This window comes from Sarcophilus harrisii, chromosome 2 (assembly GCF_902635505.1).
Source record: "Sarcophilus harrisii chromosome 2, mSarHar1.11, whole genome shotgun sequence".
NCBI lineage: Eukaryota > Metazoa > Chordata > Mammalia > Dasyuromorphia > Dasyuridae > Sarcophilus > Sarcophilus harrisii.
In genome coordinates this window covers 309998489-310022686 of record NC_045427.1, presented here as the reverse complement: position 1 = coordinate 310022686, position 24198 = coordinate 309998489, and the positions used below count along the sequence as shown (strand labels likewise).

The 24198-nt window shown below is 32.8% G+C and overlaps 1 protein-coding gene across 9 annotated transcripts in view; it reads left to right on the top strand.

Annotated features, from left to right (window-relative positions):
• The window catches only part of PCNX1 (pecanex 1), a 222299-nt gene that overhangs the window by 99233 nt on the left and 98868 nt on the right, over positions 1–24198 (top strand). For 3 of the 9 annotated variants that reach the window (XM_031952600.1, XM_031952595.1, XM_031952593.1), the window contains 2 exons: positions 1560–1692; positions 8988–9229. The exons of 3 other annotated variants lie outside the window; for them this stretch is intronic. In XM_031952600.1, coding sequence (XP_031808460.1) covers positions 1560–1692; positions 8988–9229 — 375 coding nt within the window. The remainder of the gene's footprint in view (positions 1–1559; positions 1693–8987; positions 9230–24198) is intronic. 3 more of the 9 variants (XM_031952601.1, XM_031952594.1, XM_031952596.1) reach the window with 2 other exon arrangements.

Genomic DNA, 24198 nt, shown 5'->3' with positions numbered 1-24198 from the left:
TCCGAGTTTACAATGTAGATATTTATTAAAGCATAGCATTTTGTCAGAGCATTTGTTATTTTTCAGTCATGTTCTATTCTTTGTGACCTCATTTGGGTTTTTTTTTTTTTTTTTTTTGAGCAAAGATGCTGTAGTGGTTTGCCGTTTCCTTCTCTAACTCATTTTATAAGATGAGGAAATTTAGGCAAATAAGGTTACTTGCTCAAGGTCACCCAGTAGTAAGTATCTGAGGTCACGTTTGAAGTCAGGAAGATAAGTCTTTCTGACTTCAAATCAGGAACTCTTATCTGCTGCGCCACCTAGTGATCTCCTCCATATGGCATATGTCAACCTTATTGGATTCCCTTCCTAACAGAAGAGTAGTATATATTTGTATAGCACGTGTACATACAGATACACATATGTATGTATGTACAAGTATATGCAGACATATTTGTAACCCAATTTCTGTTCCAACTTCCGTTGTCTTATTATTATTTTTAATATCAAAAGATTTAACTAGGTAAAAGCAATAAAATTATAGATTTATTTTGTATTTTTTTCAGCTGTTACGAGAACAAAAAAAAAACTCAGAAGTTCTTCCCAATTGTGGTACAACCAAACTCCTCACTTGGAACAATTCTATAATTGTATTCTTTTAAAAAATGATAATGTTTTTATAATATTTAAATTGATAAATTGAATATAGTTTTTGATTGAAAAGACAATCTATTGTGTTAGACTTACATATTATATCATTTTAATTAATTTTACTTATATCTATACATCTGAGTTTTATTTGTACCTTATTGTTTTTTAAATAAATACTCAACTTCACTTTGCTAATATGTTAGTCCAGAGGTATATGCATTCATCAAACTAAGTTTGGCAGGAAGAGAACCTACAGTTAAAATTTATTTTTACATTCTTAAAATGAGATTTCATTAAGTCAGTTGTGCAACTTAGCAGCTGTATTTGATACTGCCAAAAATCGTGGAGTCAGCATGAGAGCACTAGTTAAACTTTTAAACTCACTTCTCTTCTAGATAAAGAGAATGAAATATCTCTATAGTATAGTATCTTTGGTTTTTTTTATCAGAAAAATTGATTTCTCTTTAGAAGATTAATAAGAATTATTACTATGTTTTACAGAATCCCTTTACATATAAACTGGAGTAAAAAAAGGAAGTAAAATAAACCCAAAGATCTGCAGTAGAATCTTTAAGCATATCAAAGATCTTAAAAATGTATTTGAGATCAAAAATAAAAAGCAGAGCAGATTTTAGTTTTTAAATAGTGTGGTAAAATTGACATTTACTTTTAAAGAAAGTAATCACCTTAGAGGTGTATGTGTGTGTGTGTGTGTGTGTGTGTGTGTGTGTGTGTAGGTGTGTGTGTGTGTGTGTGTTGGACTCTACATAGAATAAAAGATAATATATAAATTATTTCTAAAAACAAATTGATATAGTTGAGAAGGCCACTTTCTTGGGATAATGGGAGGCAAGGGAAAGACAGACGTTAAGCTGCGTGTTTATGCCCATGACTGGGTTCCTATTTGACCTGAGTCTGTCTTGATGCAGCAGCACAGGACAGCGAGGAGATGGTTACATTTCGCCGTGAACGCAGCACATTTAGGCGTCAGGCAGTACGGCGCAGGCACAATGCAGGGAGTAACCCTACCCCTCCTACATTGCTCTTCGGATCACCCCTCAGGTACAGTATTAAAGTTCCACCATATTCAGCATGCATGTAGCAATTTTTAAAAAACCTTTCCTTTTTTCTTCCTCCCCCTCAATTCCAAGAAATCATTTGAATAACTTCTATTCTTCCTTCTAATCCCTCCTTTCTATCTCTTTTGGTTCTCCTTGCATGTGATGGTGAGCTTGTTGAAATGAGCATGTCTGTGTTGCACCATTTCCCCCCCTTCTCCCCACTCAGAAAAGCCATTTTTTATTTACAGAAAAAAATTTAGCAGTTACATCAGTTTAAAAAGCAACTTTCAGCCAGATCTATTTTGTTAGTTATATTGGCATTTCACTTACCAGTTTAATGTGGTATGGTTAAAAAAAGAATGAAAGAAAAAAAAGTACTTATGGAGATTGGGAGATATGAGCACTATCTTGACTGCTATTTACAAGTGATATGACTGTTTTTTTTAACCTTTACAACTAATTTTTTCTTATTTGAAGAATGAGTAGGGTGGACTAGATAACCTCCCAGGTCCCTCCTAGCCTTAAAATTCTATAGCAAAAGCAGCATTAGTTTTGACATTTCTTTCTCTTTATGATTTTGTGCAAAGAAATGTGGGAGTAAGGAGTTCCCAATTCCTTGGTAATTATATAAATAATTTAAGCAATTGACAGTGTAAGTTCCTAAACAAATATCCCAGGTAAAAAGAATCAGCTCAACACTATTAGGTAATTATATTAAAATTATCTTTATCAAATTTTACCTTTGAACCCAGTAGTATTTTGGTATAAAACTAATGTATGTATGATAGATAACGATTATTTGAAACCTATATGTGTATATAAATCTATGTCTAAATTCTTAACACTTAACGTAAATTGATGAAAAAATATTTTGGTTTGAGTATTATAAAGCAAGGGAGCATGCACTGATTTCTCAGATGAGAAATGTTTTTTCTATTGAACTTCCATAATAATAATAATAATAATAATATCCCATGTAAATATTTTAGTTTGTTCTCATTTTCATGTAGTGGTATTCATTTATATTTTAAATTTAACTAGAAATTTGTTATTAAAACAACAAATGGAAGACTAAAGACTCAGACACCACATAGTTCTAGAAGCACTTATCCAGAATAGATTTTAGTACTATAATCTTGGTATTTAAAAGCATTTGCTGTAAGAAATTTCACAGAATCTTTCCATTTGAAATCCAAGGAAATATTATTTTAGTTAGGTTTTAACATGGAGACATTATAGGTGGTGGAAGATCAAGTTAAAACTGTTGCTCATTTTGAGGGGTGTGTGTGTGTGTGTGTGTGTGTGTGTGTGTGTGTATTCCAGCTTTTTTTGTACTCTGTTGTATTTTTAAATTTTCTTAAATTTTAATTTTGCTATTATTATAAGGATTTCTTCCTTTCCAGCTCCATCTCTTAAATAATTGAGGAAAGTCACAGTGTTGAACAAATGATTTGCTGTTCAGATTAAATGAATAATTAAGAAAAAGACTCTAATAAAAAATATTTAGTTTAAGAAAATAAGTTTCTTTTTTTTTGCGTGTGTGCCTTTCATCGTTCTTTGCTATTGTATTTCTCTCTTCCATTAACTTACTCTGCCTTTATTTAAAAAAAAAAAAAAAAAAAAAAAAAAAAAAAAAAAAACCAAAAAACATTTTTTGTTCTTTTTCTGATAGATTTTTAGGCAGTACTGTTACACTCTGAAATAGCTTGGCATTTTAATCAACTTTACCTCTTTTTGTTTCTTGTCATACATCTTTCTCCCCTGATCACTCCTTCTAGACAACTCTTTTACCTCTTCACTAAGATGCCACTTAATATCTTTTTGTTTATTAAATTTTTCTCCTAGATGTCCGTCTCTTGTGGTTTGCTGCTAGTGGGCTTGATAGATGCAGAGTTATTAAAACAACTTAGAACTGTTAATTTAAATTGTTTGATAAAGTAGATCCTGATGTTGCTCTCTAGTTGAATACCCTAATAAGACATACAGAATTTATTTTAGATTACATTTGCAGGTTTTTGAATATGATCATACTATATAATGAGTATGGTATGTGGGATTTATATGTAAAATGTAAAAAACAAAACAAAACAAAAAAAAAACACCACAGATTCCCTTCCTCAGAATAGACGTATAAGGCAACAATTCTATTGTTAGCCACATAATTAATACAAATATTGTAGTAGGTTTACGAGCCTTCCAATCAGTTCTGTAGATTAAATGTTTTAATAATGTCTTTTAGCATGTTAACTAAACTAGCTTCAATGGGATTTTAAACAGGTCTATATTATGGCAAATAAAAATTTGTAGCGGATAGGGTTGGTGGTAGGTTGTAATACAATTTAAAGACAAAGATTATTTATCTCCTTAATGATAACCTGATATTACAGAATCAGTAAAACAGAACTTACCAGTATGGCATTTTGAAAAAACAGCATATTATTAAAAACTAATTCTTTAGTAGCAAAAAAGAAACTGAAAAAATCTTGTCACTGTTTTTCAAAATCAGCTTCTCACTAAAAATTCTACCTATAAGTTAGCGTAACTATGAAAAATTTAAAGTTTTTTTTATTTTGCTAAGAAAAAAACTGAAAAAAATCATATTTAATAATACTTTTGTGTTTTAATAATTTTCAGCTTATATAGTTTAATGCAAATTGCTTCAAATTATATGTTGAGATTGCTCTATAATTTAGAAAACTGTTGCCCCTAGATTTAAATGCGCCAAATCAATTATTTTAGCAAAAGAATTTGTACGTAATATGTAATACATTTTACAAATACATTTTAATATCTTTCTATATTCTTGGTGGTGTCTTTTTTTTTTTTAATCAGGTTTACAGATAGAAGGGTTTTTTAGCCTCTCAATTTTTACCAAAGTGTAACTAAAACCTACTAGTCTTTTCCGTGGTACCTGTTATCAAAGAGAGTTAAAAATCAAACATAGTAATCTTAGGAAATATGGTAGTAAGATTGAGGATGATAATTAGTTTTTACTTAAAAATCTACTTGTATCTAGTTTGTGTTCATACTGAACATGTAGATCTGAGCCACTAGTATGGTTGCCTTGAGGAAATTCATTTCTTTTATTAAAATAAATGTCAGATTTCTGTTTATGTGTAGAAAAATTTCAGTAATTACATATTTGTTTTTTAAAAACTTGATACATCTAAAGATCTATAATTAAATTCAACAACTACATATAATTACATATTTTTTAAAGCTTGATGCATCTAATTGCATCTAAATTGAACATACATATATTAAGTACCTTCTGTGTGCAAGGCACAGTACTAGGCACTGGAAGTACATTTATGAAAAACATAATCTCTGCTCTCAATGAGCTTACCATCTACTGGGAGTGGGATGGGGAAAAGATTTAGATATATCTAAAAAAATGCAGTACAAAATAGAATGTGATAGGGTTGCAGCAAGGTTATAGTAATGAGTTCAGAAATCTTTCATGTAGACATAAGACAAATATTTTTGAGCACCTGGCATATGTAAGACAAATTTTTAGTTAATGTATATAAAAGAAATAAAATATGAGAACTGGTTCCCAAATCTGACTGCAGTGATGTCTTTAAAAAATGATAATAGTTGGCAATATAAAGTTCTAAATGTAGAAATAAATGTGTGGTTTTAAAAGAGGAAAAGACTAAGAATTTTGATTTATAGTGTTAATTGATAAAGCTTAAATGTCTCTGGGGCTGTTGAAAACTGACAGTGTTTAACCTTCATCTCTTCCTTTTCTTTGTTATTTTTTGTCAGTATTTTTTCTCATTTTAGAGGTTTTTGCATAAGATTGATATTGCTGATTTGATCATTAATAACTATGGCTTATTTAATAGTGAGCTAAAGGCTGTTAGAGAAATATTTCCCAAAACTTTTATGTGAAAATTTTTCTTAGCATTTTTTTTTCTTTCTGGAAACATTCTGAAAATATGAATTGATGTGCCTAGCTTTTCATATAAAAATTCAAATGTTCACTGACCATGTAGATTTGGAGCTAACATTTTTTCCTTAGTTGTGAATTTAATTTTTATGTGATTGTGAATCAGTAGAAAAAAATGTGGGGTTTAAAGTAAAAGGACTTAGGTTTGAATACCTACTCTGCTCTTACCATTTATATGATCTTAAAGTAAGTTACTTAACCTCTCCATGCTTCAGTTTTTTTATCTGTAAAATAAAGAAGTTAGACTAGATGAGCTCTGAGGTGTCCATTGGCTATGATTCTGTGCTTATTGAAACATTCTTTTCTTCTTGTAATTATAATCTTGGTGTATTTATAACATTATGAATTTGAAATTATGGCACAATCCTAAATATCTGTTTAGAATTTTTACTCTACTTTAAAAATTACATAAAATAGAATGTTAAATAATTTCCATTTTAAATAATACTTTTGTGCCTTGATAGCCCTTTGATTTTTGTTTTTTTAATGGATAAATTTGGTTTGCTTCTGTCCATAATTTTTGATTCTGAAAGGTCACGCCATTGTTAGCAATTAAATGTTTTACCTCAATTTTTTTCCACTTTTGAATTATTCATTTTATTTTAGCAAATCTCTTAGTTTAGGGTTTTTTTTTTTTAATGAAGAGGAACAGATCAATTTGTTTTATGTACCTGCTTTGTAGATTATGTCTTTCTGGGATTACATTAAACTGTAGTTTACCTTTAGCAGTTACATACATTAATGAGAAAGTTTGTTTTTCTATAAGTGCTCACATATCCATAGGCTAAAAAGTGTTTATCATGATTGGCAGTTCAATTTTTGTTATTGCAAATTTGCCTTTTTTTGACACATTGTCCTGTGTGCATGCTTGTGCTTAATTTTGCATGTTTAAAGAAACCAAATAATTCTTGATTTTCTAATGGTTCTAAAAGAAGGGAGCTGAAAAACAGATGTTCCAGAATGTGTTTGTTGCTGTAACTTCGATAGAGAACTATATCAGGTATATTCTGCCCAGTCTTTTATTTATGCACTTGTTTCATTTTTATGTCACATTTTCTGACCTTAGAACATTTTTTAAAAAGCTTTAAAATATCTGTATATTGAAGAAAAAAACTTTATTAAAGATAGTTGGATTAAATGAATGAGGCTTTATAAAGTTCCATTTCTTCTCCCCTTGCAGCTTTTGAAAAATGGTTATTCAAACTATTTAAAGATGTATGATATTATTAGTATGGATACTATTACTAGTTCAGCTCTCAAACTCAAAATTTACTCTGTTGGAAAAATTCATTACCTTGCACTCAACTTATGCTCCATCCTCTCTGAATTTAGCTGGTCTGGTCCTGGGACAACACATGTATGGGCTGTTAACTGGGCCCATTAATTTGCATACTCCAGTTAATTAATCTTTCCTTTAGTATAATGTAAAAGTGAGTTGTACAGTATATAAAATAATATGTAATGCACATCCAATTTAGCAGGCATCCATTAATATCAAACTTTGCTAAAGATACTATACTATGAACTAAGAATGTTAAGAATGATACCCTAAAAACTTATCTCTCAAGGAGGTTACAGTCTAATGGTTAGGAGAATCAGGACCTCATTAATGGTAAAGGGTTTGGTTCTCCTCAGGGCTGCCTGGAACTCCCTGGGAGAGAAGATGCTCTGCCTTGTGATGATGAGCTTTTGGAACTTAATGTTGAAGGCTGGGTTTTAAACCTCAATGCCTACAGTGGTAAGCCTGGCTTTGTGGAAATTTGTCAGCTCCTTGCCTGCATGCTTCTCAATGACAGTCTTCAAGCCTGTGGGTGGCCATGTAAAATGAGATCCCTATGGTGCTTGACAGCCATGGCCAGCTTGGTTAAACATCCATCTTTGTCAGTAACTACCCAGTCTACACTCATGATAAAGGTTACCACTCCTTTGTTATTGCATGGCTGCATTTACTATGTTGTCAATCATGAGGATGGCAATTAACTTCTCATATATCAGCTTGTAGACCATTAGTCATTCTTTCTGGTCATAGAGCTGTAGTATGTGTTTCCATGCAGAATATATGTTTCAAATGCCCTGTGACATATAGGAAACATAGGATCATGCTCTAGCCAGCCTATCAGATATTGAAAAATAATATATTTTCTTCACTTTTGAGTCATTTTAAAACAAAAATTGCTGCTGATACTATGCAAAAGCTAAGTAGTCCTTTGGTTATAATTGTCTTCCAAATTTACTTCCTTTTTAGTTTTTCTGAAATAAAAAAACATGTTAGACTATACTGTGGACTGGGAGAAAAGAAAAAATTTTCAAAATGAAAAATAGACAGTATGTTGTTAAGTAGTAAAAAAAAAAAAAAAAATATATTATTTGTGGTGTTCAGATTGGCCTTCAGTATGAATATTTTAGGTCTAAGGCATTAGTGTTTGAATCAGAGATTGATAAGAATCTTACAAACAAGACTTCTTATCCTAAATTGTCTTTTGCCACCATCTCAGTTTATATATTTTAACTTATCTTTAAGGTTTTCTGATATTTGCCTGTTTTTTATTAGTCTAAAGGTTTTTTCCCGTTTAGTTCAATGAGAATTCCATAACTTCAAAGCAACCTGGGTTTATAATGAATTTGAGTACCTGGTATTTATATTGACTACTTGTATGACATATTTTGGTACTGGAGGTCCATGAACTTGTATGGGAAAAAAAAATGACATCTTTTGTTTCACTACCCTTTGGTTTCTTTGTAATCCTGTGTATTTTTATTTCATGCATTTAAAGACATTCTTCTAAGTGGTTCATGGGTTTCATTGTACTTCTGAAGAATTCCATGATATTAAAAAAAAAATTAAGAACCCCTGTTCCACAAACTCATCATGAGCTCTGAAGTGAGAGGTCTGTCCTCGAAATTATTGGTTCTTTTTTCCCCTAGAGATATTGAAAGGACTTCTTGTCCTTTTCTATTTTCTTTCTTAAAATACCTATTTAGAATATGCTGTCGAACATTAAAAAAAACTATAGTTAATGAAAACAAACTCCTTAATTTAACAAATAGTTGATGTTTTTTGTAAAATACTGTGATACAGACACTGTGAACCACATATAGAAGAGCATGCAGTGAAGAAGCAAAAGTCTTCTGAAGCTGTAACTTTTTAGTTCAAGTTATATTAGAGATACTGATTTACATTTATTTCAGCAATAAAATCTGCACATTTTATAAAGGCTTTTCTCTTATGCTATGCTTAATGATAGAATTATCCTTTTGAAATGTTTTCTGTGTTGCTTCATTTCTGGCTGTTGTTTTCTCTTATTCTTCCCTATAATGTCTCCCCAATCCATGTTTTTTCGTAGCCTTCAAGATGGTCAGCAAGGCCAGCAGTCCACAGTCCAGGTCAAAGTCCAGTCCCGTCCCCCTTCCCAGGCTGCAGTGCTCAGTGCTAGTGCCTCCTTGCTGGTGAGAAATGGGAGTGTCCACTTAGAAGCATCACATGACAATGCATCTGCTGTAGGCGTTAGCAGTTTGCATCATGAACTTGGTATGCAGGCCTTATGTAACCTTGGTGACATGGAAGTATTAATGCAGCAGATAATGGGTAATGATGAATTGAAATTCACTTTCCACGTAGCTTCATTTCTGAATCATATATAGGTATATTTTTAACAGGATTTGGGTTAAATGTGAAGAGGAAAAATATAACTCCTGCTTTTCTTCTCATTTTCTCTTCAGTCTTGTCCCACACTTTTTTCTCTAGCATGTTCAATGAAAAAACACCAAAAAAAAAGTTTTCTACTATTAATGTTTTATGCTTTCTCATAAATAGTTTTATTCTTATCTACATAAATATCTTGGAGAAGAATGCTGAATTGCTCTCTTGAGTGTTTAATAGTTCTGTTTCATGTGGGAAAGAGGTACTTCCTGAGATAGTTTATATTTTGAAGTAAATGTTAAATCATCTTCTGTAGGGTTCATTCCAATCATGATTGTTATGCTCTTGAGGTGATCATAGCTGCATTTTAATACCAAATACCTTTCTTTGCACCTATAATAATTTTCTGTTAGTGGATTTATCAATGGCTTCTAAATCAGTAATCATTTAAGACCATCAGATTATAGATTTAGAATTGGAAGCTACCTTAAAAGATATCTAGTCTAACTGTCTCACTTTATAAATATGGATATGAAGGCTTGGAAAGGTTTAATGACTTGTCTAAAAGTCGCACATGAAGTATTAAAACAGAATTTTTTTTTCTACTGCATTTTTGCATTTTTTCCTACTGCATGCTTCTCTGTTGTACCTTGTGGATCCAAAGACAAAATTTTTGTAAAAGCTCCTATGCCCTTAAAGAATTTAAAGTAGAATTACTTTACATATTGCATACTACTTTACAGATAAGTAGTAATAATGGTAACTGACACATATAACACTTGTGAGTTTGGAGAAAGACCTTATAAACATCTTCAAATTTAACTTTATATTAAGTCTTAGAGGTACTATTAACCAGTCAGTCAGTAAACATTGATTAAACACTTACTTGGTGTCCTATACTATGCTGAGTGCCTGACTTAAGAAAAAAAGACAAAAGACAGTCTCTGCCCTCAAAGAGCTTATAATGCAGTGGGGCAGACAACATACAAACGTGTATAAAAAGCAGACTACATGCAAGATAAATAGGAAAAAATAAAGAAGGCACAGGGATTGGAAGAGGTTGGGGAATGTTGCCTATAAAAGATGGGACTTTCATTGGAAGTTAAAATAAGCCAGTGAATTCAGTAGCTGGTGCAGAGGAGGAAGAATGTTGCAGGCCTGGAGCCAAGAGATGAAGTGTCTTGTTTGTGGGACAGGTAGGAGGCTAGTATCACTGCGTCAGAGAGTATGTGGTAGTAAGTAAGGTGTAAGAATGGAGAGGTTGGAGGGGGCTAGGGTACGAACAGCTTTGAATGCCACACAGAGCATTTTGTATTTGTTCCTGAAAGCAGCTGCTGTAGTTTATTGAGTAAGATAAGTAACAGGGCCAGACTTGCATTTTAGGAAAATCATTTTGGTGAATGGATGGGAGTGGGTGCAGATTCACCAACAGACTGTTGTATTAATCCAGGCATGAGGTGGTGAGGGCCTGTATTAGACACACCTCCTCTAGTCTGTCAGAGGAAACAACGGGACATATCTGAGGGGTGTTGGAAAGATGCTATCAATAGGCCTTGGCAACAGATTGACTGGTGGGTGGGGATGAGAGATAAGGACAAGTCCAAGATAATTTCTAGGTTGTGAACCTGAGAGAGTAGAAGGATGGCATGTCCTCTACAGTAATAGAAAAGGTAGGGTGCAGGATTTAGGGGGAAAGATGAATTCACTTTGGGACATAATTTTAAGACACCTGTTGTATATCTAACTAGAGATGTCTGAAAGGAGATGAAAGATTGGAGGTCAGCAGAAAGGTTGATTTGAGAATCATGCATAGGGATGGCAGTGAAATCTATGGCAGTGAATGAGAGTCCCAAACAGACCCCCAGGGGTTACCTAGGAGTTAGAGGCTGTGATATTGATGAGAATCCTCCAAAAGAGATTGAGAAGGAATAGTCAGATATGTAAAAATACCAGGAGAGAGTGGTGTTCCCAAACTTGGACAGAAGAGAATATCAAGGAAGAGAGGGTGATAAACGGTGTCAGAAGCTGCAGAGAGGTCAGAAGTAAAGATTGAGAAAAAGACATTTTACAGATGAGGAAACTGAGCCTCAAAAGAGGTTAAGTAACTTTTGCCCATAGTCAAACAGCTGATGGCAGTGGTAGGATTTGAATCAGATCTTCAAATTTCCAAATCTAGCCATTTACTGGACTGCGAACTATCTATTTTTTTAAAATAAATTTTTATTGATATTTTTTATTTCTTACATCACTATAGTGTCCCATGTATCCTTCCCTCTTCTCTTCCTAGAGAGCCATCTCATATGACATTTCCTTTCTTAGAAAGGAAAAGGAAAATAAAGTCAGCCCAACTGATTGATAATGTTGAAAAAGTCCCCAAACATGAGAAATATGTGCTATTTGTAGACCTCTCACCTCCATAAAGGGTTTGGTGTTGTCTTCTCCTATCTCTTAATTTGAATCTCACCTGATCTTTATAATTTTGTTACATCTACTTTTGATTTTGTTATTGTGTATATTTTCTTGGCTCTACTTAACTTTCCTCAGCATCAGTATTCATGCAGGTCTTTTGATTCTTCTTTGAATTCTTTGTAAATATAATTTCTTACAATATAGTAATTTTCCATTATATCCATGTGCAACAATTTGTCTGGCCATTCCCTAATTGATGGATTTACAGTTTACAATTCTTAAATATCACAGAAAATACTGCTGTAAACTCTTTGGAGTATATGAGGACTTTTTTTTTTTTTTTAACAGTGACTTTCTTGATGTATGAGATGCAATATTAGGGCCCCTAGTTAGTCATTTTATTAGCATAATTCCAAATTACTTTCCAAAATAATTGTGCCATTTCACGACTCCACCAACATTATGTGCCTATCTTTTTACAACTTTTCCAACATTCACATTTCCAATTTTTCACCATTTTTGCCAGTTTGCAGGTGGGAGGTATGATTGTATTGATTTGCATTACTCTTATTAGTGATTTGGAGTATTTTTTCATGTGACTGTGAATACTTTGTGGTTCTCTTGAGAACTTTGATCATTGATTTGTTGGGGAATGGCTATTAGTGTCTTATATAGTTAATTCATTATTTTTATATCTTGGATATTCAGCCCTTCTCAGGAATTTAATAAAAAGATACTTTCCTATTATCTCCTTTTATTTATCTTTTGTAATTTTAGATCTTTTGATGACTGATTCCATCTCTTACTTGGTAAAACATACATCACCCATAACTGAAAGATAAATGTTTATCTTTGAATATTTTAATAGTTTGATCTATAATATTATGGTTAAATATCCATTTTGGATGTATTGTGGAATGTGATATTAGATGTTGTTCTGACCCTCATTTCTGCCAGACTGTTTTCCAGTTTTCCCAGTTATTTTTTATCAAATTAAGAGGTTTTCCCTATGTAATTTATTTTCTTTATCAAACATTAGTTTATTCTTCTGTTTGTCTCCTTTCAATCTAGTCTCTTTCTTTGAGTTTCTTTCTCTGTTCTTTAACCAATTCGTGATGATTTTAATGATTTGTTAATTTAATTAAATTCAATTAATTTATTGATTTTTAATTTAATTAATTAAAATAATGATTATTAATGATTTATAAGTATAGTTTGAGTTCTAATAGTATTATTCCCTCTTCATGCTTGCTTTTTTTCATCATTTTCCTTAACACTCTAGATTTTATTTCTTCAAATGAATTTTATTATTATTTTATTATAGGCTACTTGTTAAGAAGAATTATTTTCTAGATAAAGCAAGAAAAGTGTTTCTATTTTTAATATTATTAGTCAAATACATAATTAGAATTTTACTGTTAATATGAATGCATTTTCAAGTAACAAAGTTACTTTTAATTGCAAATATATCTAGTAAAGTTGTAACAGTGCCTTCATTTAGAGCTAATTAACCTAAATTTCTTTACAGAAACAGTTCATTATTCATAATATTGGCATGAATCTTCATTTAATGCTACCCTGTGTCATAACTTTTGCATTATGGCTACTGTAGTAGATTAATTGAAGTATAAAATTTTAATTTGATTTTGAATCCTGAACTATTTAGATTTCTCAGTGGGTATAATATTGTAGTACTTTTCTATTATAAAGATATTTGGTGTGCCACATGCTTTGCCTAAGAATCCTTTATTGTATGAGCATCAAAATTTTTTAAATAAAATTTTATTTATATCTTTTGTTCTTTTTTTATTGCCTAAATTTCTCCTATGTCCTTTCATTTCTTTTCTCACAAGTCATTCATGTAACAAAAAAATTTTTTAAGATAAAGAGCAAAGGAGTAAGAGGAGCAAAACTGAGTCATACATCAAAAAAAAATGATCTTTCTTACCCTCATGAACTCTCTCTCATTTCACCTCTTCAGAGGAATATTTCTTCTCATATCTCTTCTTTAGGAAAAAGCTTGTTTTTTATAATTTTTCAGAATTCATTTTCATTTGTTTTGTGGTTTTTTCCATTTATTCTATTCTAGCCATTGTGTATATTGTTTTCTTGGCTGTATTTAATTCACTTACCAGTTTCATATGAGTTTATACATGCTTCTGTATTTATCATTTTCCTTATTTCTTACAGCACAGTATACTCGATTCTATTTATTCATCCATTATCCAGTATTGAAGGTTTTTTGGTAAATTTTATTATTTATTTTAAACTTAAATACAAAAAGAACAAATTGTCATCTGCACAGCAGAACACAATATATAGGATTCAATATAAAACAATTTTACATTTCAAGAAAACCTATATAATAAATACTGTGCATTATAAAGCTGCCCAACTTTGCTTCTTTATAAGTTTTCTGTTCTCTGTTGTTCATTTTTTCTTTTTTTTTTTTTTAGTAAATAAAAGCTTTTTATTTTCAAAATATATGCAGATAGTTTTCTACATTCACCCTTGCAAAACCTTGTATTCCAATTTTTTTCTTCCCTCTTTTCCCCCGCTCCCTCCCCTACACAGTAAGTAATCCAATATAAATAAAACATATATTGTGTTAAACATGTGTAGTTCTTCTATGCATATTTCCACAATTATGCTGCACAAGAAAAATCAGAACAAAAAGGCAGCAAACAACAAAAAAGATGAAAATACTTTGTTGTGATCCACATTCAGTCCCCACAGCCCTCTTTCTGGATGTAGATGGTTCTCTCCATCACCAGTCTGTTAGAATTGGCCTGAAACACCTCATTGTTGAAAAGAGCCACTTATATCAGAATTGATCATCATATAATCTTGTTGTTCCATTTTATTCTACTTTCTCTTGGTTCTTCACACTTCATTTAGCATCAGTTCCTGTAAGTCTCTCCAGGCCTCTCAGTAATCATCCTACTCATTTTTTCTTAGAGAACAATATTATTCCATAACATTCATATACCATAATTTATTCAGCCATTCTCCAATTGATAGACATCCACTCAGTTTCTAGTTTCTAGCCACTACAAAAAGGGCTGCCACAACATTCTTGCACATACAGGTCCCTTTCCCTTCTTTAGTATCTCTTTGGGGATATAAGCCCAATAGTAACACTGCTGGATCAAAGGATATGCACAGTTTGATAACTTTTTGAGCATAGTTCCAAATTGCTCTCCAGCATGGTTGGATGTATTCACAATTCCACCAAAAATGCATCAGTGTCCCAGTTTTCCCACATCCCCTCCAACATTTGTCATTATTTTTTCCTGTCATCTTATCCAATCTGAGAAGTGTGTAGTGATATCTCAGAGTTGTCTTAAATTATATTACCTGATCAAGAGGTAATTTGATTTAGAGCATTTTTTCATAAGACTAGAAGTGGTTTTAATTTCTTCGCCTGAAAATTGTTCATATTCTTTTACCATTTAGGGGACCATGGTATGTGTGTACTATGATTTATTAAAGATGACAAGGGAATTCCAGTTTCATGCCAGAAACTGGTAGAAAAACTCAGTTTCCTATCATATGTTTTTGGTTGTGTTTTATTAAATGCTTGACTATTTCAAAGGATTTTATTAATGGTGACCTCACTGGAGAGGCATGGGGATAACAATTGTCCTTTAGGATTTTGTAGCACAAATTACATTTTAAATTAATATAGTTTTGCCTGGCACAATAGGGATTATGGTTTCTTTCTATGTTTCATTGATTTAAAAAAATACTAGTTGGGTAATTTTCACAATATTTAGGGTGTATTTAAGTCTTAAATAATGAAATACCCACTGGACACCCTTTCTTAAATTAAAAGAAGCTAACATTCATGAGATTTTACCAGTGTATTTGTATTCAACATTTATTGCCTTTGGCCTCTATCTTTCTCCATCTTGTGAAGTTAGTCAATTATTTGCTAACTAGGGCACTCTGGGGGATTTTTGGTCTTCTTGGGAGTTATCATATCAGTTAACCTTCTATTAAAATTATAATTGATGTCAGTGTAATTTCTGTTGTTCATTATGAATTTTTCATCATTAATTCTTAAGGTTAAGATTGAGTTCTTTTAGTTTTGTGCTATTCTTTCTACTAGTTTTCTAATCTTACTAATTCCAGTGTTTGCTCTTATGACTTGATCACTTAATAGTATTAGAGACAGATTCAGGAATGAGACTCATGAAAAATTAGTCGTTTTCTGTCAATTTAAATTTTATTTTTTGAAGTGATATGTGTTTGCTGTGTTCAATACCTACCACTTCCCTTTTTTTTTTTTTTTTTTTTTTTGTACTATTTGTAGCTTGCTTTTCTTTTTAAGTGTATAGCAAATTCAAAATCTGTTTTCAAAGCTGATTCTAAAACTGGGTAATGGGTGCTGGTTCTGTAAAGTGGCACCCAACTTTGTGCACAGTTCTGACACAGGGGTCTCCTGGAAACTCTTTCTGGCCAGATTTTCTGCCCTTCTACTCTTCTCTGAGTGCTATGTACTCTTGATGCCTCTGCATGCAGTTGCCTCTCCCAACAGCTGGTACTGCTTCCACCTCGCCATCTCTTCTGGTGTCTATGATGACTGCTCTTTCTAGCTGTGGACTGGAAAAATGACTCATTGTGATTTTTTTATTGATTATCTCATTCATAATTCAGTTTGTCCTGTTTTTTAAGTTGTTTAGAGGGGTGTGATGGGAGAGTTTGACTAAAATGCTCACTCTACTCTGTTATCTTGGTTCATTTTATAGATTCATTTAAGACTTGTTTAGTTTCTTTTTCTGAAATTGTATTATTTAAATTCCACTTTTCTCTCTATCTGGGAAGTTTATTTATTTTATAAATATTTATTCATTTCATTTGTCAATTTTCCTGACAAATAATTTAGAAAAAATAGGCTTTTTTTTTCTTGGCCTATGATGAATTCTCTTCTTTCACATTTAATACTCAGTTTATTTTTTCTCCTAAAAAAAAAAAAAAAACTGAAAGAAAATTCTTTATTTTATTTCTTTCATTTTCTTTATCCTTTTTTTTTTTAAACAAAGCCAACTACTAGTTTTGTCATTTTAGTAGAACTAGTTTTGTCATTGTAATAGAATTTTTGCTTTCAATTTATTTACTCTTTTCTCTGATTTTCAGAATTTCTTTTTTGATATTTAGGGTTTAATAATTTGCTGACTTCAAGGTTTTAAAAAGTTACATGCTATTTTATTTATATATCCTTTCTCTTTTGTGTTGATGAAAGAGTTTAAAGATAAAAAAATTTTCTCTAAAGACTGCTTTGGCTGCATGTTCAAGATTTTCCAATTCTGTTAAAAGAAAATGTTCATGATATAAAGACAAATTGTAGATACCATAAAAGCAAATAAAAACCTTGTTTCTTATGCCCTGGACAGAGTACATACAATAAGGGAAAAAAGTAACTGAGTTTTTACTCACAGAGGCAGTTAGTGAATGAAAAAGTTTCACATTAGCTACTGGATGGGACAAAAGACTAGGATGTATGCTATCATAAATATCTCTACAGTGCATACCTTTCTAGTTGATTTTGTTGGGGCGTCTTATTTTGAATGTTTCTTGTTAGGAAAACTAAGAGAATTATGCAAATAAATTTTTTGAAAATCCATTTATTCAGTTTCATAATGTTTCTTCTTTTTGATAAGATTAGCTAATCTTATCAACTTTCTTTGAGAAATTCTTTTGATAAGGAGCTCTTTGAGGTATAGTGAGCTTTCAGAGAAAGGCTAACTTAAAACAAGGAGTACCTTGCCCTCTTTCTGTGAAATAACTATTTCAAAAGCCCTGCAGTCAGGAGGACCTGAATTCAAATGTGACCTCCAGCATTTAAGACTTCCTGGCTGTTGTGTCATCCTGGGCAAGTCGCTTAGCCCTAATTGCCTAAGCCAAAAAAAATAATAATAATAAGTTCTGAGTTGTAGTTTCCTTATATGTAAAAAGAAAGTTAGACTATGTTCTCCAAGCTTTTTTTCCATTTGAAAGATTATTTGAAATACATATCTATCATGAGTCCCTTAAGGTTAGTTTATAATTTATGAGTTTCAATTTCTGACTTTTAATGTATTTTTATAAGATCAGTATCTAAAATAATTTTAATGGCTTCTTTGAATACTCACATATTGACTCAGTAATAAGCTGTTGAAATAAAACTTATTTTTAAACTTCTGTTTTATATTTGAAAAAATACAACTTTTAAATTTTATACTATATATATTTCTTGTGTAACATGAAAAGCTTCACAAGCCTTTACATGGTCTTAGTAAATAAACATCATGGTATCATGGCACATAATTTCTCATGAACATGAAGCGGGTTGTAGTCCCTTTAAGAAACTGATTTGAGATCCTTTCAGATTGATTTGTGCAGATTACTCCCAGCCCTTCCTGGCTGATGCATTATCAGTTCAGGAAAGCTTGCACCTTTGATTCACAAATCCTGGTCAAAAGCACCCCTTTGAATTCCAGTAGGAGATCTGGGCTTGTTCCAGTTCCCACTGGTTCTGAGCCAACCTGGGCTCTCACAATCCCCATCGTATCAGAACTAACTTGGGACTCCACTCAACGGACCCCTTTAGCTAAATCTCTCATTATAAAAAGAGCCAAACTAAAATCCTCTCTTTGCAGAGGTTCCAAGAGGGTGCCAGCCCTCTTGGCACTCCTAGGAGCTTCTGCCCCCTGGAATACGGTTTCTAGTGCCAACCTCTCTTTACCTAACACCTTTTACTAACTAGACTTGAACCTTACTTCCAATCCCCATAATAAACCTCTTTTATAAATCTAGGTTTTTGGGTCTGTAAATTCCTTTACATGGGACTCTTATGCGCCAGAAAGGGAATCCTCAGAACTCCCTACTCTTGCGCAGCCACTAGACCTCATTTAACTCCCTATCCTTGCGCCACCACTAGACCTCATTTAACTCCCTGACCACCAGTAACCCTAATTTCATTTGGGTATCCCAAATCTAAACCTCATCAAACAGAATAAAATGATTTTATGCTTTGGTCCTAAGTTATTTAATTGTATATTGAAAATGTAAAACTTAACATCACTTTGAAGAAATAAAAGTGCATATACATGTTTTTGATTTGTTATTTTGGAGAATATGAAATACAGGTAAAGTAAAAATGTTTTTTTTTAATCTTGTTAATAAATGAAAGTACTGCATTTCAAACAGAAATGTAGAGAGGTTTGGGGAAAGTCCTTAATAGCATCAGTAAAATTCCATTAAAAGTTTTTATTTCTGTAATTATATAGTAGTTGTTGATTTATAGAAAGACTTTTAAGATGTTATATCAAGTAACTTTGAATATCTAAGTAGCCTGAATACTTTCTGAGAGATTGTGGGGTTACCTGAGATCTAAGTGAGACTCCTTGATATATCTCTAGTCAACATTCGTGGAGCAGATTGTATGGAGTGGGCTCTTAAAAGACAGATGAAGCAAATATGGGAATGGAGATGGCAGCAATGGTCTTCTTGCTCCTGCCATTCCTTTTGTACACTTAAATTTATTTTCAAAATGTAACTCTCTCACAAAGTATAAGCAACAGTTCTTCAGGGAATACCACATTCTTTCAGAATCCACAAGTAAAAAACAAAACAGAACAAGACAAAAAAAAGCCCATATTGTTTGTAATGCTAACAAAGGAGGTGATTCCCTGCAATTTGTCTGCTAGTCTTTTCATTCTCTTATTTTCTGTTGTACATCTTTTCTGTTAAGAGACCTAGGCAAATCAGTGCCACAATACTACGCTAAGCTCTCAACATACTAAGAAAGGTAAAAGATCTTTGTTCTAAAGGAGCTCTTAATCTAATGGGGGAGATAGCCTACAAATAACTATGCAAAGAACTATATACTAGATAAATTGAAAATAATTAGTTATTTTCATTTAAGTTTATGGAATTTAAATATATATAAATTATTATTTAATTTAAATGTATATATATATATATCTGTTATAATAAAAAGCAGACTTCTTTGCTAATTTTGAGTGACTTGAGAAGGATCAAGAATTTTGCAGGGACAAATATGGAATTTAGTCTTAAAACTGTAGAACTTCAAGGATAACAAAAGAGACTGCTTACAATATCAATAGCCTATAATAATTCAAAATTGAAATTCACTGAATAAGATTTTCAGTGTGTGAAGTTCAATTCTGTAATGAAAGAATAGATTTTTTTTTTTGAGCTGGGAAAGGGAAAATGGTGGGGAATTAATGATGCAGATGTGGTCCTTTTAAGATTCCTTTCTTTCTGATTCCCAATCCCTTCTAGTTGATGTAATTATCAATCAAGGACCTTTTGATTCACAAATCCTGGTCCCTTTGAATTCCAATAGAAGATCGAGCCTATCCCAGCCCGACCTGGATCTGAGCCATCTTGGGACTACACCCACAGGCCCCTCTAGCTAAATCTCCGAGCTGGACCCTCTCTTTGCAGAGGTTCCAAACATGTCAGCCTTATGCCTGGCATGCCAGGACCCTCTGTCCACTGGAATCCTGTTTCTGGTGCCCTTCTTATCTCTACCTTCACCTATTTCCTTAACTATACTTAACCTTACTTCCAACCCTCCTGCCCCCTAATAAATCTCTTTTATCAATCTAGCTTTTTGGGCCAATAAATTCCTTTATTGGGAATTCTCACACTACTACTAGACTTATTTAACTCCATATCCTAGCCGAATCCAAAGGGGATGCAGGGGAACTCTATTTGACTCCCTGTACCCCAAACCTGCCACTAGACCTCAATTAAACCCTAATTTCATCGGTCCCCCATATCTAGACCTCATCATTTAGACTCATTTGTTTAATACTTAGTAAATTTCTATGGTCATAAAATAACTAGATGATATAAAGACCTTTATTTTTTCTAATTCTGTATGCAGAGGCTCCAAGTTTTTATAGTAAATCTTCCATGTGTTTTCACCATATTTTATTTAGGTGCTTTGGGGGGAGGGAGTTTTCACCTAGACTGACTCTATATTTCTACCCATCACTGGGGGGGAAAAAATAAGTTGGAATCTTAGACCTTAAAAGGTTTTGCATAGTTTTAGTGCACCCCATCTTGGACATCTACTGTTATCATTTAGAATTCAGTACTTTTAAGACTGAAGCAATGAAACTCAGAGTTAACTTCTACATTTAAATCTTCTTTGTAGTCAGTATTTCAGAATCAGTTATTTTAAATCTCCTTTTTTTAAATGCTTAAAATATTAATGTACGTTTTCTTCTGTTTAGGAAATAATAATTTCACTACATCCACTTTGATTTTCCACCTCCTCCTTACCCAATATATTCCATTTTTAATATAGTATTGAACACTTGTCTCTTTCTACTTCTGAATCTCCTATTGAGTTATAGTTCATTGACACTTTTCTTCCTATTTTTATTATTACTATAACTGTCTCCCTTCTTCTTCCAATTCCCCCTATCCCACAAAAAAATCTTCCTTTATAATGGTTAAATATAGATACCCATAATAAATCCTCACGTTTATTTTCCCTGTCAGAAACTGTCTCATTTTATATGGCTTGCCTATTCTTTATGTAATTTGTTTTCGGTTCTTCTCACTTTTTCTCTGTAGTAAAAAAATCTTTGTTTTGCTCTTTAGCAACAAGTTTTCTAAGGTTTTTCTGAACTCAATCCTTTTGTCTTATAGCATAATAATATTCCATTACTTCTTCATATACCATAATTTATTCAGTCTTTTCCCAGTTTATTCCTACTTTGTAGTAACTTATAATAAACCAAGGTTCTATTATTTAAAAAAAAAATTATGTATATGTGTGGTGTTCTCTTCTTTTGTATAATATAATCGTTCTCTGTGGGCAGGTTTCTTGGGGAGGTTTTCTGGAGGCAGCCTTAGTTTCAATTCCAAGTAATAATCACTCCAAATGCAGCCAGGTGTTAAAAGTTCAAATCTTTTATTGTTTCCTTCAGTATAGCCCGGTTAGTTTTCTTAGAGGCCTATCTCACTCCTTGGTTCCAAGAGCTCTTGCAGCTTGTCTTTTAGCTCTTCCAGCTTCTGCCTCTAATTCAACTCCGATTTGTGGCTTCTCAATCTCCAACTGACTCTCCCCTCAATCTTTTCAACTGACTGACTGACTGAAGCTCTAAGAGCTTCTTATATATAATCTCTTAAAGGTGTGTGAACCCAAAGGTTGACTCCTCCGCTGAGAGAGTGGGATTGTGGGTTTCTGACTGGTGAATCTCCTGAACTTGTGAACTCCAATGTGTGAACTCTCAAAGGTGTTAACTTAAGCATTGTTTCTATCAATACTAGTGACTTAACACCTTGTAAGTATTTGCTCTAATGTATGGACCAATAAGCATTGTATCAATTCCATTGAGTTAACACTAGGATTCTAACATATGTCTTTTCCCTCTTTGATTGCTTTGTGGTATGAGATAGTGAGATAGCACATGTGTGGTATGTGCGTGTGTAATTTCATGGCTTTTTTCAATATAATTCCAAAATGCTTTTCAGAATGGTTGGACCAGGATAGTTAAATCAATAGTTCACAGATCTACTTAAATGTCGTTATTGTGGAAACTGAACCAAGATAATGGAATAAGAGAAATCAATACAGCTCAGATGCCTACACAGTGATTCCAGCGACAATCCAAAAAAGAATGCCATTTGGAATAGTAATCAGAAAATCAAAAGAAAAAAAATAACATTTTTTCCAGTCCAAGACAACAGATTCAACTTACAGCCAAGTGACCAAGGTGGGATCTATGAATGAATAGGTTGGAATCATGGACTCAGTACTTAGTAGACCATCAGTATAGGGACATCTGGGATTGATCTCAGATTTCATCTCTGGCCCAGATCTGCAGGATAGATTCTTGCAGCTAAACCAGGAGTACAAATTCAGTGCCTGGAGTGCCAAGTGTGGAAATGCTGAAAATAAATCTTGGACTCGGTCCTATGTTCAGGATATCAGTTCAGGGAGGTCTCCCAATGGGTCTAGGATCATAAACTCTGTCTCCAGAGGCAGCAATTAGGCCAGCAATTTCTGGTTGCCTATAACATTGCTAGAAGAATCAGAACAAAAAAAGATAAAGAACTATAAATAGTACCAGGAATTTCCACAACACAAACCCAGAAGACAATAATTCTAAAACATCTACAAGCAAAGTCTTTAGGAACAAATATGACTTGCTCACAAAATTAGTTAGAAACACTAGGAGAAATTATGCAAGAATTTAAAGAAATTATGAATGAAATGAGAATAATAATGGAAAGAATTAGAAAAGAAATAAAAGATATAGAAAAGAGAATTAGTAGCTTAGCACAGCCAATCCTAGACTATACCTAAGAACAGACTTCCTGAAAATGAATAAATAAGAAAAGAAATCATTATTAAAACAAAATCAAAAAATTGAAACAATGAAAAGAAATGTAAGGTGTTTTATTAAAAAAGAAAACTGACTTGGAAATAGCAGATCAAGAGAGATAACTTGGACTGTCTGAAAGCCATTACCAAAAAAAAAAGAACCTGAGTATCATATTTCTAGGGAGTATAGGGAATAAAAACTATTATAGCAGAATTAGAGTAAAGCAAAACTGAAAAAGAATCCAAAAATCTCCTGAAAAATCCCAAAGTGAAAACTCCAAGAAATATCACAGCCAAAATCAGTTAAAAAAAAAAAAAAATAAAAGCAGTCAAAGTTCAAGTCCAAAGGAACCATAGTCAAAAGAAGATTTAGCTACTACCACAATAAAATAGTAAAGAGCATGGAAGATGGTATTTTTTTAAGGCAGTTCTGGACTTGTACAACCAAAGAACATCTCCATTCTCCAGACAACTAAGTAATCTTAAAGTAACAGCTGACTTTCAAGCATCCTGATGAAAAGCTGAATAGTAACTATGAAAATATAGGATGAAAGAGAAAAACAAAAAGGACAAGTGAAAAGTCAGGAAATATAGAGATGAAATGTTTTCATTCTTGTGATGACCGCGGATTTTAAAATCAGCCGAAGTCAGGAATTCAGGTTAAGGGAAAATCTTCAATCTTTATTCTCTATGGAGGGGAAGGGGGATTAGCAATGTGAGCAGGCGCCACTGGAACCCAGCCAGCAGTCTCTCTCCACTTCTCTTCCTGCCCCTCTGCCTCCACCCAACAAAATCGTCATTTCCTATACAACACATCAGGACTTGCACAAAGAGTGGGTGGGGCCATTATTTCTCCAAGCATATATAGAGTATGGTTCAATTACTATTTAGCCTCATATGCTTGGGACCTCAGTGCATCAACTCGAGCTTCAGCCCATTACGCATTCTTATTGTGGGAAGGGAAATTTATGAAATTCATATTCCAGAGGAATTGTAATTTGTCAAGGAAGAACTACCATAAGCATTAGAGAATCAAGAAAAGGAATGAACCCCAGAGCAGCTCCTAAAACATGACTAAAAGTACGTGGGAGAAGGAGAGAAACAGCACTAAGCAAGTCAGCATGGTCTTGGGCAGCCTTGAAAGTAGCTCTCA